The following is a 14,700-nucleotide window of genomic DNA, read 5'->3' as shown; positions in this document are numbered from 1 at the left end:
TCGTCCTCTGGGATAACTCTCGTTACCACGGAGAGTATATGCTTGGTTCAAGAACTGAACTTCAGCTGCGGAGACTTGGTTTTAACAAAACCTCAGAGCACGCCCTCTCAGCGTCAGAAAGCTCGTTGATATGGAGTAAAGACATGTGAGGTGGTTAACTTTTACCCTGGTTTCAGTCCTGCATGAGGCGTACACATGCCAATGACCTTCTGGTTACTGATCACACATTACTGATGATCATAAATAATAATTATGATTAACCCAAAGAATAATAAGTCATTTCAGTAATTAAATATATTTATGCTGAACCAAGATGATTATTTATGATGATTATTATATGATTGTAATAAACAGTAAAACAGTTTATTAAAGTATTTTAAAATCTTGAAGTGTCCTTCATCTTGGGACGGAACAGCAGCAGATAAAGATGGTGTCGAGCTGACACCACGGCTCCAGGGTTAATCTGTGGAACAAAAGTTACAGCTCGACCCAGCTGGGAAAGCGTGACCTTTGGGTCACAAATATTAGGTCATTCATGTCGCTACATCAAGTAATTCACGGACCTTAGGATTCCTGCTGAGGAGCTGGCCCAGGTGGCTGGGGAGAGGGAAGTCTGGGCTTAGGCTGCTGCCCCCGCAGCCAAAGATGGATGGATGGATAGGTGATGTCACTGCTACTCTCAATAGAGCTGTAGATTCATGGCGCATTCTACTGTGTTCTTGGCATGTGCTCCATGTAAATATGCTGCTGTGTTGCTGACTGTTGCTACTTGGAGCTTTGCTGGTACTGGTGTTTCTACCGCTCTTTGGATGCTTTTGTGGGCATGCTGCAGATGAGACGCAAAGGCTTACTCCCAACAAGGCTGCCATTAGAATCGGCCAAACTTCCAAATAATGAACCGATAATCCATTAGGTGTTCCTCCGGCAACAGAACTCCAAAGTGGCTAAAACCACCAGAAGCTTCTAACAGCATCTACCACACACACACACATACACACACACCAGTGAATGCTACAGAAACACTGCAGCAACATCACAGAACTAAACGCCACATTCGAAAGTGGACTGTGCCACGTTTGGCCTACATGAACGTTGAATACACACCACATACGTAATGTTTATTCATGTTTGGACCCAGCCAATAGGCATGTGTGTTTTCTGTCTTACCGTTTGGCTCCCACAGTGAATGTAAAAGCTGCTGCAACACCAACATTTCCCCACTAGGGGCAGTAAGGGGATTCTGTATTCTATCCTACGTGACAAAAACATGAAAGAAAACAGCGGGTCTGAACACCTAATAAAACAAGTGACAAAAGTTTATTTTGACCCCATTCAAATCTGACTTCATTACCTGGAAAACAAACGATCAGGAAAGTAGATTTCTGGAGATTTAATGACTGTGCACGTAGAAAGCTGCTGCTGCTGCTCAACGACACATTTTCATGTAAACCCTTCCCTGTGAAACTCTGGGTCCACTTCAACAAACCGGAACGGTACAAATGAGATGAAAAGACAGGACTTACTTTAAAAGTGCTTCTAGGACGAGACGGTTGAGATGAAAGTCACAGTTATGAGCCAGATCTGCCCATTTCTAAAGATAATCCACTCTTTTTCCAAAACTGGGCTGATGGTATTTATGCAGCAAATATCACTTCGTTAATAATTATTTATATTAATTTCTAATTCACAATAAGGGTAAGTGTGCTCCTTTCCTTGCCAGCACAGCCACCCCTTTATTACGTACATTTTAGACGTGAATTAATTCTACTGCAGTGTGGCTAGCTTACCACACACACACACCGCTCACACCTCATTTACAACAGGACACCAGATTTAAATCATGTCATGAACACACGTCTGCTCTTGTGTTTCACAGACGTAGAAAACCACTCGAGTGGATTGTTATTAAGCTGGTCATTAACGGTATTGTTGCACGTCAGCGGGGACACCGCATCTTAGTTGGTTACGTAAAACACGTCAGCTATCCGTTCCTTCCCCTACGCCTGCGGATGTCCCCAACCCTCGACATCAGAGTTATGCTACTGGTGAGAAATGATATCCATAAGTGAAACACCGTTTATGCGGCTCACATTCTGACAGCTGCAACTTCTTTTAGTCACACCGGAAGCAGATTATAAGCGAGGTTGGTTTTTCAATGAGGAAAATGGAACAATGGAACTGAAATGAAACGACACCACCGGCCTGTCCAAACCAAAGTAAAAATCAACAGTTTGGTCATGAAACAAGTGGGAGGATTTCATGTGCTGCTCGGGTCTCTGAGACGAAGGAGTGGGGCCGTCTCGGTCAACTTCTGACATTTAGGTTCCTGGCTGGTCTGCAGGTGTTTGCTTTTCTTCATCTCTCCTCTTAACAGAGGCTCTGACTGTCCACAGGAAGACTTTAACCGTTCAGGAGGTAGACCACCAGCTCATAGGTGCACATCATAATAGCAGTGTTGGGGATCTGGCGCACCAGATGGGTGGTGAGACCCCGATACAGGGCACGATAGCCCTCCTCTTTGGGCACGGTTGCGAGAGTCTGGAAGAACGAACGATATTTGGTGCCCTCTTCCCGTAGTCTGGTGCGAATTACCTCTGCAAATTAAAAAGAAAAGTGAAAACCTGCATTTTTAATACATAAAAGCAGTGTAGAGCTGAAAACTGGTAGCAGTTCTCACCATGAGGATAAGCAACAGATGTGGCACAAGTCTTGGAGGCGGCAGCAGCAAGCATCATCCCTACAAAGTCAGAAGCATCTTTAGACAAGTCTTCTTCCTCATCCACGTTCTGTGGCGCCTTGGCCTCCAACAGGCGCCGCTTGATGTTTTCATAGATAACGAAGTGGATGACCGTCTCTGAGATCCCGGCGTAAGACGCCGACATGCCTCTATAGAAGCCCAGCAGGCCGTCTGCTTTATACACACGACGCATACACTCCAACGCACTCATCCGCCGCTCCCCACAGTTCCTGACATCAGACAAGAAGAAATTAGTCACAAAGCATCGGCATCCACGCCCTAAATCAGAAACATCAGAGCAGGAACCTGAATAACAACAGTAAAAATCTAATAAGCACATTACAATCACATTTTATTCATCGTTTCATTTTCAACACGGCGGTGAATAAACACGTTGGCTCGTTGTGATCACTGAAATAAATGACCAGCTATAAAAAAGGTGGTCAGAAGACCTTCTCCAGCAGCTCCGTGTGCATGTGAGCTGCACTTACTGATCACATGTCTAAGGGCAGCAGGGCTGCAGACAGCCTCCATGGATGTGGACACAGGCTGTGGGGTGAGATGAGAAAGCCCAGGACAGCTTTTAAAGCCATTAGAGGTCAGCGCATCGCTGTCTGGGTCAAACTGGACTTAATGGTTTATTTTCAGAACATTTTTAATAACGTTAGTTTCACGTTATCTAAGGAGGCTTTGTGTGAGCTGCGACTGTCCTGGAGGTGGCTGCGCAGTCGGTCTTCAGCTGCCCTACAGCATTCCACATTGCCATTGAGGTCTTTATGATGTTGACGCTTCAGGATCCACGAGAGTGGGATCGAGTCGAAGGCTTTCCCCTTGTCGCTCCAGGCAGCAGACACGTTAGTGGCCTCAGGAAGCGATCCAGCTCTTCAAAGCCATGATGATCGGCAGGAGCTTCCATGTACACATGGATCGGCCTTTTCCGAGGACCTTCTATGATCAGGATAGTCTGGCCTTGGCTCACCCACTCTGGAGGGGTCCCATCCAGCAGCTGGTTCATGTCAGGACCTGCTGCAGTCCAACTGTTCACCCTGACCCAGCCGCTGCGTGGTGCACTGGTTCTTGACCTCAGACTCTGCTGAGGCCGACTCCGACTCTCCAGCTGCGAGACCTTGGTGTTGTGATGTAAAGAACATGCACCTTCTAAGTCTTCCTCGTGTCTCATCCCTGAAGACCCTTTGCATCACAGCGTGTGCTTCAGCTCGCTGCTGGTGTGCGTTCTCAAACAACAGAACAACTGGGTTGTCAGGTTTAACTAACAGACATAAACAAACTACACGGAGGCGGAAAGCAGTCCCTGTGCAGACCATGAGAGGTGAGCCGCATCACGGGAAAGCCAAAACAAGCTCACATCGCCGCTCAAACACAGAGGAGGGTCCATTCGAAATAGAACCCAGTTGAATGGAACATCGATGCGTCACCAGCCTACATCTGAGGTTTGTCAATCCCCCGCCACAGAGTGGTGTTCACCTTGCGTCCAGCTGTAGACGAGTCTTTATCAGCCATATTGGATTTGTTGCTGTGATGGCTGTGAAACCTAGGAGGAAGCAGCAGCAGGATTACAGCTCGAAAATACATCTATGAGCAGTTTCAACATTCATTGGTGATAATAAAGCACATGCTGGGCAATGCATAAGTGTTCTTTAGGCTGTGTCAAAGTCAGTAACTGTTTACGAATTCAAAAATAACTTAAAGGGGGAAAGCAAGCCCCTTTAAGGAGCGATGAGCAACATCAGTCCCTAAAACCAGAACAGAAACACGGTAAAGGAGAAGATGACAGAAAGGCTGAGGAGGAAGGAAAAGAACCAAAGAGGCACAGATCTGTGGCGAGTACTCACGCAGACCCAAGCAACCCCTCACAGATGCAGCTGGAGACCCCTGGTGGTGTGGGGGTCTCATGGCCTTGCGAGAGGAGAGCTACGGTAGAGTAAAGGCCTAAAATAGACACAGGCTAGTGTGTAGCAACATGACCGGCATGCAACCATTTCACTTCCCACACAATCCCAGAAGATTTTATCTGCCACAACTCACAACCTCTCTCCACACATCACAAGACAGCATGAGGGACACAGCAGCTGACAGAGAAAACCTTTAGGTTAATATTGTAAAATAAAACGGTTAAGTAGCCCCAGTCCCAAAAAAACCCAAAAAGGTTTTAAAGGTCCCATATCATGTTCTCTTAAACCTTCGAGAGCAAAGCTAGGCAGCGTGATAAAGTTTTACCGTTGGCTCTATTCAGCTGTCACTCATCTCAAACACGAGTTATTTCCACCAGCCTGAGTTTATACCTGGAAATGAAACGCTTCGTTTCAGTGAAGCTCCGCCCACGCGCCTACAACAGCGTCTCAGGTGAGATGCTGTATTGGCCGTGGTGGTCCAGTGGTTAAGGTGTCCAGCCTGGTGCTCCAACCACTGGACTACCACGGCTGCTACAGGACACCAGTCGCCTAAGCCACAAATCGTGTGCTGGCCAGGGCAGACGGGTTTCAGACCAGCGACCAGCTTCTGGGAGAGGAGCAGGGCCGGATGACCCGGTTAGTTTCCAGTGACACTTTACAAGATTTTCAAAGTAAAGCACTAAATTTGCAGCTGAAGCAGGAAAATGCATGAATGCAGCCAAAAATGGGTTTGTTTGTTTTTTTCATGAGGAAATAAAATCACACGATCAAAAGCTCCAAAACGTGGATTTTCCATGATATGGCCCCTTTAAATTAGGCGGATCAGACACTGACCAAAGGGTCCAGCTCCTCACAAACAGTTTGCATTATTACTACTAAACATAATTATTTAAGACTTGATCAATGGCTAAAACACTAGATTACTGGATACTAGATAGTATTCTCAAAGCTGCTAAAGTAGCTGTTGAAAGATTTCTGATTAAACGTTGTCGGGTTAGTTTTGATAAGAACCACTTCTGCTCACTTCTACTGAGCAGCAGAATGAGATTACGATATTTCACCAGAACATGTAACAAAAAAAAGTTACAGAATCAGTCCCAAAAGGTGCGTGTACTCCATGTCAGTGAGTAATCTGAGTAAAACGGTTACCTGCCATTCCTGCTGATATGATGTGCACCTGTGTGGAGTCTGGTTCCAACACACTGTTCAGCTTATCTTTCGCAGTGGAGTAAGCAGCAAAGTAGATAGCTCTGTGGGAGGAAAGGAAACAAAGCTCTAGCCTTCCACCTGGATGAGACATCATTCATATGTCATGGTTTCATGTGCATGCACAGATAAAAGCTGCTGCCTGCAGAGGTCCAGCAGCTTCTCAGTTACACAGTCAAACATTAATCTGACCCTAATCTCAGGTCTGGCTAAATGATCGTATCTTATGCCAGCAATGGAATATTCAGTAATTCACCTTTAAAGTGACAGTGTGCGTTTTTCCTGGCGATAGGGGGCAGTAGATACATAAACTGTGTTTTTGTGTTGGAGTAAGACCTTACCAACGGATGCTCATTAGGGTCAAAAAGCTCTGAGGAGTCCACACTTCAGCAACATACATCAGGCTCCCTTTCATCAGTGGCAACGAGTGAAGAGGTAAATGTGTAAAACAACAACGTTTAAGAATGACGCAAGTTTTGTAACCGTTTGTTACAAATCAGTAAATGCATTTTGTCCTCATGGGCTCCCGTAGAAGAAAACATGGTGTCGCCCAGAGACTTAGCCCACTTCAGTGTATTTTAGATCCGATTTTTATGGATATACAGGTCTTCTCAAAAAATTAGCATACTGTGATAAAGTTCATTATTGTCTGTAATGTACTGATAAACATTAGACTTTCATATAAATTACATTCATTACACACAACTGAAGTAGCTCAAGCCTTTTGTTGTTTCTAATATTGATGATTTTGGCGTACAGCTCATGAAAACCCAAAATTCCTATCTAAAGGTTATCTAAAAGAGCTATTAACCTAATCATCTGAATCAGCTAATTAACTCTAAACTAGGGTTGTCACGGTGTGAAAATTTAACCTCACGATTATTGTGACCAAAATTACCGCGGTATTTTTTTAAACGCGTTACATTTTCAGACAACTAAATAAACCCTGTATGTCAGGAAATATTGTCCTCAGTTTGTGTCTAAATTTAGCCTAAAATGTGTTATTTTGTAATTATGTTGTTTATTTGTTTACATTTTCCCCCTTTAGTCTTTAAAATACCAATATTTGCCCATAACTTCTTATTTTATGTCTGTTTGATGTTATCGTTTTAAAATATTAGATCAGATGATACTCAGTACTCAAGTAGCCTTCTAATCAGATACTTTTTTACCCTTACTTGAGTAATAAACCCTATATCAGGAAAGTATTGTCCTCGGTTTGTGTCCTTCCAGTGAACTTTGCAGATGTGGGAAAATGTCATCGGGCAGTAATCGTTGTTAAATTCATAATTATTCTCGGAGAGAGACCAACTCTTATCTGCCCCTGGGAGCCCCGTAATGCATAGCGTCATTTCAACATGGCGGTGTCCGCGACACGGTTTATATGCAGGTAGCGGCGCTGCGGCTGCTTTATATAGCGACTCGTTGCATTCTCCCTTGACCCAAATCCTCGGATCATGCATTTTAGCTAAAACGCTAACGTTAGCTTGCCTTGCGTTGACTGTAGAGTTGTGGGTGATGGTCACGCAGATGTGTCATGAGATTTGAAGCGTTGCTGCCTTTCACACACACTTTTTCTGCATGTGCTGCAAACAGGATAGCCGTCTTCTATCAACTGTCCCTCGGCATTCTTCAAATATCCAAAAGATGCCCGTACTTCCCACTTTGTCTTCTTTGAGGGATAATAAATGTCCTCCTGAGCGCTGCCGTCTCCTCCTTTGGCCATTATTTCAGCTTTAGCTTCAAGAAAGTTTTGGTTGTAAACAACAAAGTGCGCATGTGCCGCCGGCAACTTCAGCAGATGATACGGTGACTGGTAAGGGTCACCGCGCCTACACCGCAGCCACGGTAATCCACCGAGATGATATAGTTTTTAAAAACAAGACGGTTATAATTATTGTCAACTTTTTTACCGGGGTTTACCGCTACACCGGTTACCGTGACAACCCTACTCTAAACACCTGCAAAAGACTCCTGAAGCTTTTAAAAACTCCCAGCCGGGTTCATTACTCAAAACCGCAATCATGGGTAAGACTGCCGACCTGACTGCTGTCCAGAAGGTCATCATTGACACCCTCAAGCAAGAGGGTAAGACACAGAAAGACATTTCTGAGTGAATAGGCTGTTCCCAGAGTGCTGTATCAAGGCACCTTAGTGGGAAGTCTGAGGGAAGGAAAAAGTGTGGCAGAAAACGCTGCACAACCAGAAGAGGTGACCGGACCCTGAGGAAGATTGTGGAGAAGGACCGATTCCAGACCTTGGGGAACCTGTGGAAGCAGTGGACTGAGTCTGGAGTAGAAACATCCAGAGCCACCGTGTACAGGCGTGTGCAGGAAATGGGCTACAGGTGCCGCATTCCCCAGGTCAAGCCACTTTTGAACCAGAAACAGCGGCAGAAGCGCCTGACCTGGGCTACAGAGAAGCAGCACTGGACTGTTGCTCAGTGGTCCAAAGTACTTTTTTCAGATGAAAGCTAATTTTGCACGTCATTCAGAAAACAAGGTGCCAGAGTCTGGAGGGAGACTGGGCAGAGGGAAATGCCAAAATGCCTGAAGTCCAGTGTCAAGTACCCACAGTCAGTGATGGTCTGGGGCGCCATGTCAGCTGCTGGTGTTGGTCCACTGTGTTTTATCAAGGGCAGGGTCACTGCAGCTAGCTATCAGGAGATTTTGGAGCACTTCATGCTTCCATCTGCTGAAAAGCTTTATGGAGATGAAGATTTCATTTTTCAGCACGACCTGGCACCTGCTCACAGTGCCAACACCACTGGTAAATGGTTTACTGACCATGGTATTACTGTGCTCAACTGGCCTGCCAACTCTCCTGACCTGAACCCCGTAGAGAATCTGTGGGATATTGTGAAGAGAAAGCTGAGAGACGCAAAACCCAACACTCTGGATGAGCTTAAGGCCGCTATCGAAGCATCCTGGGCCTCCATAACACCTCAGCAGTGCCACAGGCTGATTGCCTCCATGCCACGCCGCACTGAAGCAGTCATGTCTGCAAAAGGATTCCCGACAAAGTACTGAGTGCATAACTGAACATAATTATTTGAAGGTTGACTTTTTTTGTATTAAAACACTTTTCTTTCATTGGTCGGATGAAATATGCTAATTATTTCAGATAGGAATTTTGGGTTTTCATGAGCTGTACGCCAAAATCATCAATATTAGAAACAATAAAAGGCTTGAACTACTTCAGTTGTGTGTAATGAATCTAATATGTATGAAAGTCTAATGTTTATCAGTACATTACAGACAATAATGAACTTTATCACAATATGCTAATTTTTTTTAGAAGGACCTGTATGTTACAAAGTCACCAATATTTTTCAACAACTGGGCATCATTTCATTCATTTTCAACAACATTTTGATGGATATTTCCAGAGAATAACAGTAAAAACCACACATTGTTTCTAAATGATCTGCCTAAAAGGAATGCACGCCTCATTTATAGTAATTCTATTTAATAATTGACTAATAAATATAATAAAAATGTGCGGATGCTTCTGTTAAAATACAAGTGTCTGTGGGTTTGTTGCTTGGTAACGGTGCAGCTGTTTATGTGCTGAGTCACTCATCCGTCACATTGGAAAGCCAAGTTTGTATTCATCTGAACAGTGTTTCAGCACAGAAGGTCTTCCTGCCTCCATCCAAGTCAGACTTTAAACACTATGTACACATTCCCGCTAGCCTCAGCGTTAGCTCCAGTCCATTACATCCCACTCTAACCTCCCATTACTGAAAACCAGCTGTGAACTTCTACACGACGCTGCTGTCGCCATGTTTCCGAGACACCGACACACAAACTGCTGACTACTGCAGCAGCATAAGGGCTGCTTAGGGCTCACGGAGCCTTCATGTGTCTCAGTGAAATGTCGTTACTGTGGTACACACAGCTAGGCCAAAGCTGGCGCTTCAGACTGGATGTTCTACCACAGGTCAAACAAACATTTCACAACTCTAAACATGGATTCAGTCACAGTTCACCTCAGATGTAAGATGTCTTTTAAAGGGTTTGTGGGATTTCCACGAGAAGCCCAACAACACAGACCCATCATCCACTGGATGCTGGATTAAGACAAAAGTCCCTGTAACACTGGGCAATGTCATCTACAAAAGGTGTTGACTGGTGTTGTATTTGTTAATGGGCAAAACACAATGGAACTATATCCTGCTAGTTCTGAGGAGCAGGGTCCTTACAGCAGTGTTTGAATGCACCCCTAAACATCTGGGGCCTCATGTATCAACTGGTGATGCACCGATACCGATATTTGCTGATAGCAATATACTGATATTAATTATCAGGTTTTGTATAGAATGAAACTTATTAAAGTTGAATTTACGTTATTATGTACACACACCACACACACACTTACACTTCTGAGAGGATAACAATCACTCACATGACTAAACAAATACACCCCCCCCCCCCCCCCCCCCCCCGAAACTGACAAATGGAAACAAGATGGAAAAAAAATATCGGTTGTTAATATCAACCCAGTTTTAGTTATCGGGTCGATACCGATATTGATGCTGATATATTGTGCATCCCTAGCATCAACCGTACTGATGCACACATCTGGGCTCATTTCGTGTGTAGGAACTGATTTACATATTGTGTGGTATTCATCATTTTGTACCGTTGTGTGGAAACAATGGCGGTTTTAAACGGGGGCCCACAGGGGCCTGGGCCCCTGTAGAACCGGCCCTGGCCCCTGTTATGGCCCCTGCGCTGAAGAGATCGGATTTTTTTCCCCCCGCGCTGCCTCGGAGACGGGAACTAATGCACTGCAGCGTTTCACACGGAGCCTTTAGAGCGCAGCACACTCTGTGGACAGAACTGTTTACCCGGTGGATTTTTGAATACAAGATTAAAAATAGTTTAAATGGGACCCGAAGAAGTTCTTGAGGACGACTAACGGAAAAGACGCTAAGAGACGAAGGTAAGCAATACAGTTTATTTTCCTGACATCAGTGTTTTGATCGTAGTCGCGCGTTTCTGTCATTTACTTTTAAGTTCCTAACTGAGTCTACCCACAGTTAATACTGATTTGTTGTTCCTTTGTAACATTAACTGTAAAATAAACATGAAGTTGCTGCATTTTAAGCCTTAGACACGTTGAGATTAGATCACAGTATTCATTTATCTATGACTTTCTCGCAGCACTGGCTGGAAGCATCAGCGGCCATGAAAAGAAAAAGGTGACATTTTGTCCTTTTTTACCGCTGTTTATAAAGAACAGCGTAGACAGAGAGAGGATGAACGTCACGAGGGAGCTGAGAAGCAGGATGAAAGAGAGAAGGAGGAGTTGGTTGGAGAGGAACCAGAGAGGTCAGGCTGTCCACCCTGAGAGTGAGGAGGAGGAAGATGTAGGCTGTGAGGGAGAGAGTGAGGAGCAAAAAGAGGGACATCTTCTGTCATGTGCACCGTGTGCACTACCGTCAGGTTTGTGGGTGTTGAACAACCCCTCTGTGATTGCAGGAGGTTCTGAAATGTGTTTCATAACCCGGAGCAGGAGAACGGCTCCTCTAGGTCGGCAGCACCTTCCATCATGGAGATGTTGTTTTGGTGCAGTAACGCCTGCCCCTGCCCTGGGATGTGGGTCGGGTTTAAACCGCCACAGTCCAGGAGAACGTCACTGCAGCTACATTCAACAAAGATTTGTTTTAATGTTTTTATTTAATATCTACGGTTGTCTTTGTTGTTTTCTGCATTTGAGGCATGCTGACTCTGGACCAACATTTCTGTTGTTTTTATTTAATAAATAGATAAAATAAGACTCAGAATTAACTAATTATGACTTTTATCCTCATGCTAACATTTATTTTCTTTCAGATATCAGCAAGTGCAAGGATGACCCACCTACTCAGCCTCGTTTGAGGACATTTCCAGTGACATTAATAGGAGACGGAAGACGCAGCTTTCAGCCAAGCTGGTATGAAAGTCATCCTTGGGTTGAATATTCTGTTACTATGGACTCTACTTATTGTCATGCATGCAGACATTTTAGCCCACCAAGTAGCGCAGGGAGTGTGTTTGACTCACCATGTGGGTTTAGGAAGTGGAAAAAAGCTACTGAGAGAGGAGGGGGTTTTCAGTACGTGCAAAGTCTGAAAGGCATAAGGATTCAATGACAGCGTGGAGGGACTACCAGAGGGCTGTGGAAGCTAATACAACATTGGATAATATACTCGACAAGGAACACAGTAAAAAGGTTAAAGAAAATCGTGAGTATATCAAAACAATTGGTGAAGTGATTTTGCTTACGTGTGTGTGTGTGTGTGTGGTGTGTGTGTGTGTGTGTGTGTGTGTGTGTGTGTGTGTGTGTGTTGACTACAAAAAGCAAATTGTATTGTGCAGATATTTTATTTGTTTGAATGTTTATTTTTCATATGTACAGTTCATATAATCTTCAAATAAAGTCACAAACTATAATAATCAACTAGAATTATTTTTTTACTCAAGTCTCGTGTTGCGGTGAAGCATTCAGATTTGTTATCTGAGTACCATAAAAACATGCCAGTTTTACTTTCACAAGTAAACCATTACTGCATTTGCCGTAATAGTTTACTTGTTCATTGTCTTTTATTATGAATTTTTTTTCTTGTGCCCCCATGAAAAAATACTGGCCCCACTGTGGCCCCCCTGGAAAATTTGGTCTAGAACCGCCCCTGTGTGGAAAAGTTCCTAAACATAAAAAAAAACTTCAGACCATGAGTTGGAACAGCATCTAGTGGTAGAACAGAGGAACCGCAACACTGAAGGTCTCAGTCATGGGACAGCAGATCCGTCTGGAGCTGCACTTTTGGGACCCTTAGTGGAGCGACAGATAAGCCGCACGAATCCGATTCCAGTCCATGTTTTATTTTACAACTACGAGAACCCTCCAGAACCTCCTCTGATCCCCAATCACACACGCGTTGTCAAGGCAGCAAGACTGAAAGACAGCTCAGAAGATGCTGCACTCTCCGACAACATTTCCAAATAAAATTAACTGCAGCACCCATGAAATGGATTGCCACATTTAAATCTTAATTATATATATATATATATATATATATATATATATATATATATATACGGTATCTATATATACACACCGCAAATCCTCTAATACAGGCCGGTATTCAATTAAAGGCCGGGTCTCCAATTTTGGCCGGTGTCGGAGTCAGCAGAGGTGAATAATGGCCGGTCTCTTATTGTGGCCGGGTGGAATGTGGTAACAAGCAAGTATGAGCGTCCCAGCGGCAGGGTTATAGTCCTCAAATCAACCAGCAGGAGGCAGTAGAGGTTCACGCAGACCTCTATTAGGCTTTTTCTTCAACGCTACAGACACGATCCTCTATCACGCTCCTACCACACAGAGTCACGGTGTCAGTTAACCATGCTAATTCAACCCGCTCCACAGAACACACATCACCTTCCCTGTGGCTTACATAACACTCACACAACACGCAAATCAGCACATAGGAACTAGCAGAACGATAGGAAACACATATAACACAATACCCAGAATGCACCTGGCTTACAACCCCAGCCAGGTCATTACACTATCAAGTTCAAAGAGAACGTGCTGATTATGCTGCAGAACACTCTGGAGAGCAGCAGTAGGGGGTGTATGAACTAGTCAACTTCACTATAGTGACTTTTTATGCCTGTCGTCGACTAGTCGCTGTCACGTGATAATGACCGGCAAGATGCAGCCCTCGGAAAAGACAGCAGCCTGTCACTCACCTGTCAGCAGGTGACAAGCTCCTGCGCTCGGGGGGGGGGGGGGGGGCAACGCGCTGTGCCAGACCGTAGGTACTGACACGCGATCGTTCATGTCGGTTCATTTCCTTTAATGTTTTCTGTCTTTTATTTGCACCTGATGTGTATCGCTGCTGTGGAGCGGGGCGCATCACCTTGTCCTCCGACGCACAGATCACTGATGCGGCCGGCAAGCAGGGAGCACTCAGCTGTTTTCGCGGTCGGTAGATCTGCCTCCTGAGCACGGCCACAGTAACAATCAGGTGTCGCCACCTCAAAAACTAATTTAACACGCGATCGTTCATGTCAGTTCATTTCCTTTAATGTTTTCTGTCTTTTATTTGCGCCTGATGCGTTTCGCTGCATGCTGTGGAGCGGGGCGCATCACCTTGTCCTCCGACGCACTGATCACTGATACGGCCGCCAAACAGCGAGCACTCCGCTGTTTTAGCGGTCAGTAGATCTTTTAGAACTGCAGTTCAAAGGTAACTCATAAGGTGAATATATATGAACCCAGGTAGCAGTTTTTCTTTAGGATTGAGAGGAGATGCAGGAAGATAATAGACAGGACAGAGAAATAGTCAAATAAAAACAAGTTAGTTTTTGTACCTGCTGGTTGCAACAAACAGACACCATTGAAGGTAATCAGAAGTGAGGAACAGAAAATGAAATAATTATTTTAATGTTTAGAGCAGCAGGAACTCTGAGAGGCTGCAGGCGCATCAGTGAGTTTGCAGCCGCTGCGCAGGGGGAGGGGGGAGAGGGCTGAAGCAGGGGGAGGGGGGAGGGCTGAAGCAGGGGGAGGGGGGGGAGGGCTGAAGCAGGGGGAGGGGGGAGATGGCTGAAGCAGAAACTACCGTTGTTAAAAGAAATGTGTTTAACTTTGAAAATGTGGGCGCAATTTTAATTGTCAAAAACTCCAACGAACCATTAGTTCATTTTGCTCAAATAGAAATAGAGGCCTGCCTCTAATACTGGTCCTCCTTCCAATAAAGGCCTGGAGCTTGATGAGCTTGAGTCAAATACAGGCCCGGGCCTGTATTAGAGGATTTACGGTATGTATATATATATATATATATATATATATATA

General features: G+C 44.7%; 1 protein-coding gene across 2 annotated transcripts in view; it reads right to left on the bottom strand.

Annotated features, from left to right (window-relative positions):
* Positions 1-1,298: 1,298 nt before the first annotated feature.
* LOC107372718 (solute carrier family 25 member 36-A) overlaps positions 1,299-14,700 on the bottom strand; it is a 29,133-nt gene continuing 15,731 nt past the window's right edge. For both annotated transcript variants that reach the window (XM_070543759.1, XM_070543760.1), the window contains 4 exons: positions 5,800-5,900; positions 4,223-4,289; positions 2,678-2,967; positions 1,299-2,594 (listed from right to left, as the gene is read on the bottom strand). In XM_070543759.1, coding sequence (XP_070399860.1) covers positions 2,401-2,594; positions 2,678-2,967; positions 4,223-4,289; positions 5,800-5,900 — 652 coding nt within the window. In that variant the 3' untranslated portion in view covers positions 1,299-2,400. The remainder of the gene's footprint in view (positions 2,595-2,677; positions 2,968-4,222; positions 4,290-5,799; positions 5,901-14,700) is intronic.

This window comes from Nothobranchius furzeri, chromosome 13 (assembly GCF_043380555.1).
Source record: "Nothobranchius furzeri strain GRZ-AD chromosome 13, NfurGRZ-RIMD1, whole genome shotgun sequence".
NCBI classification, from domain to species: Eukaryota; Metazoa; Chordata; class Actinopteri; order Cyprinodontiformes; family Nothobranchiidae; genus Nothobranchius; species Nothobranchius furzeri.
This window is presented reverse-complemented; position numbering and strand designations above follow the sequence as displayed.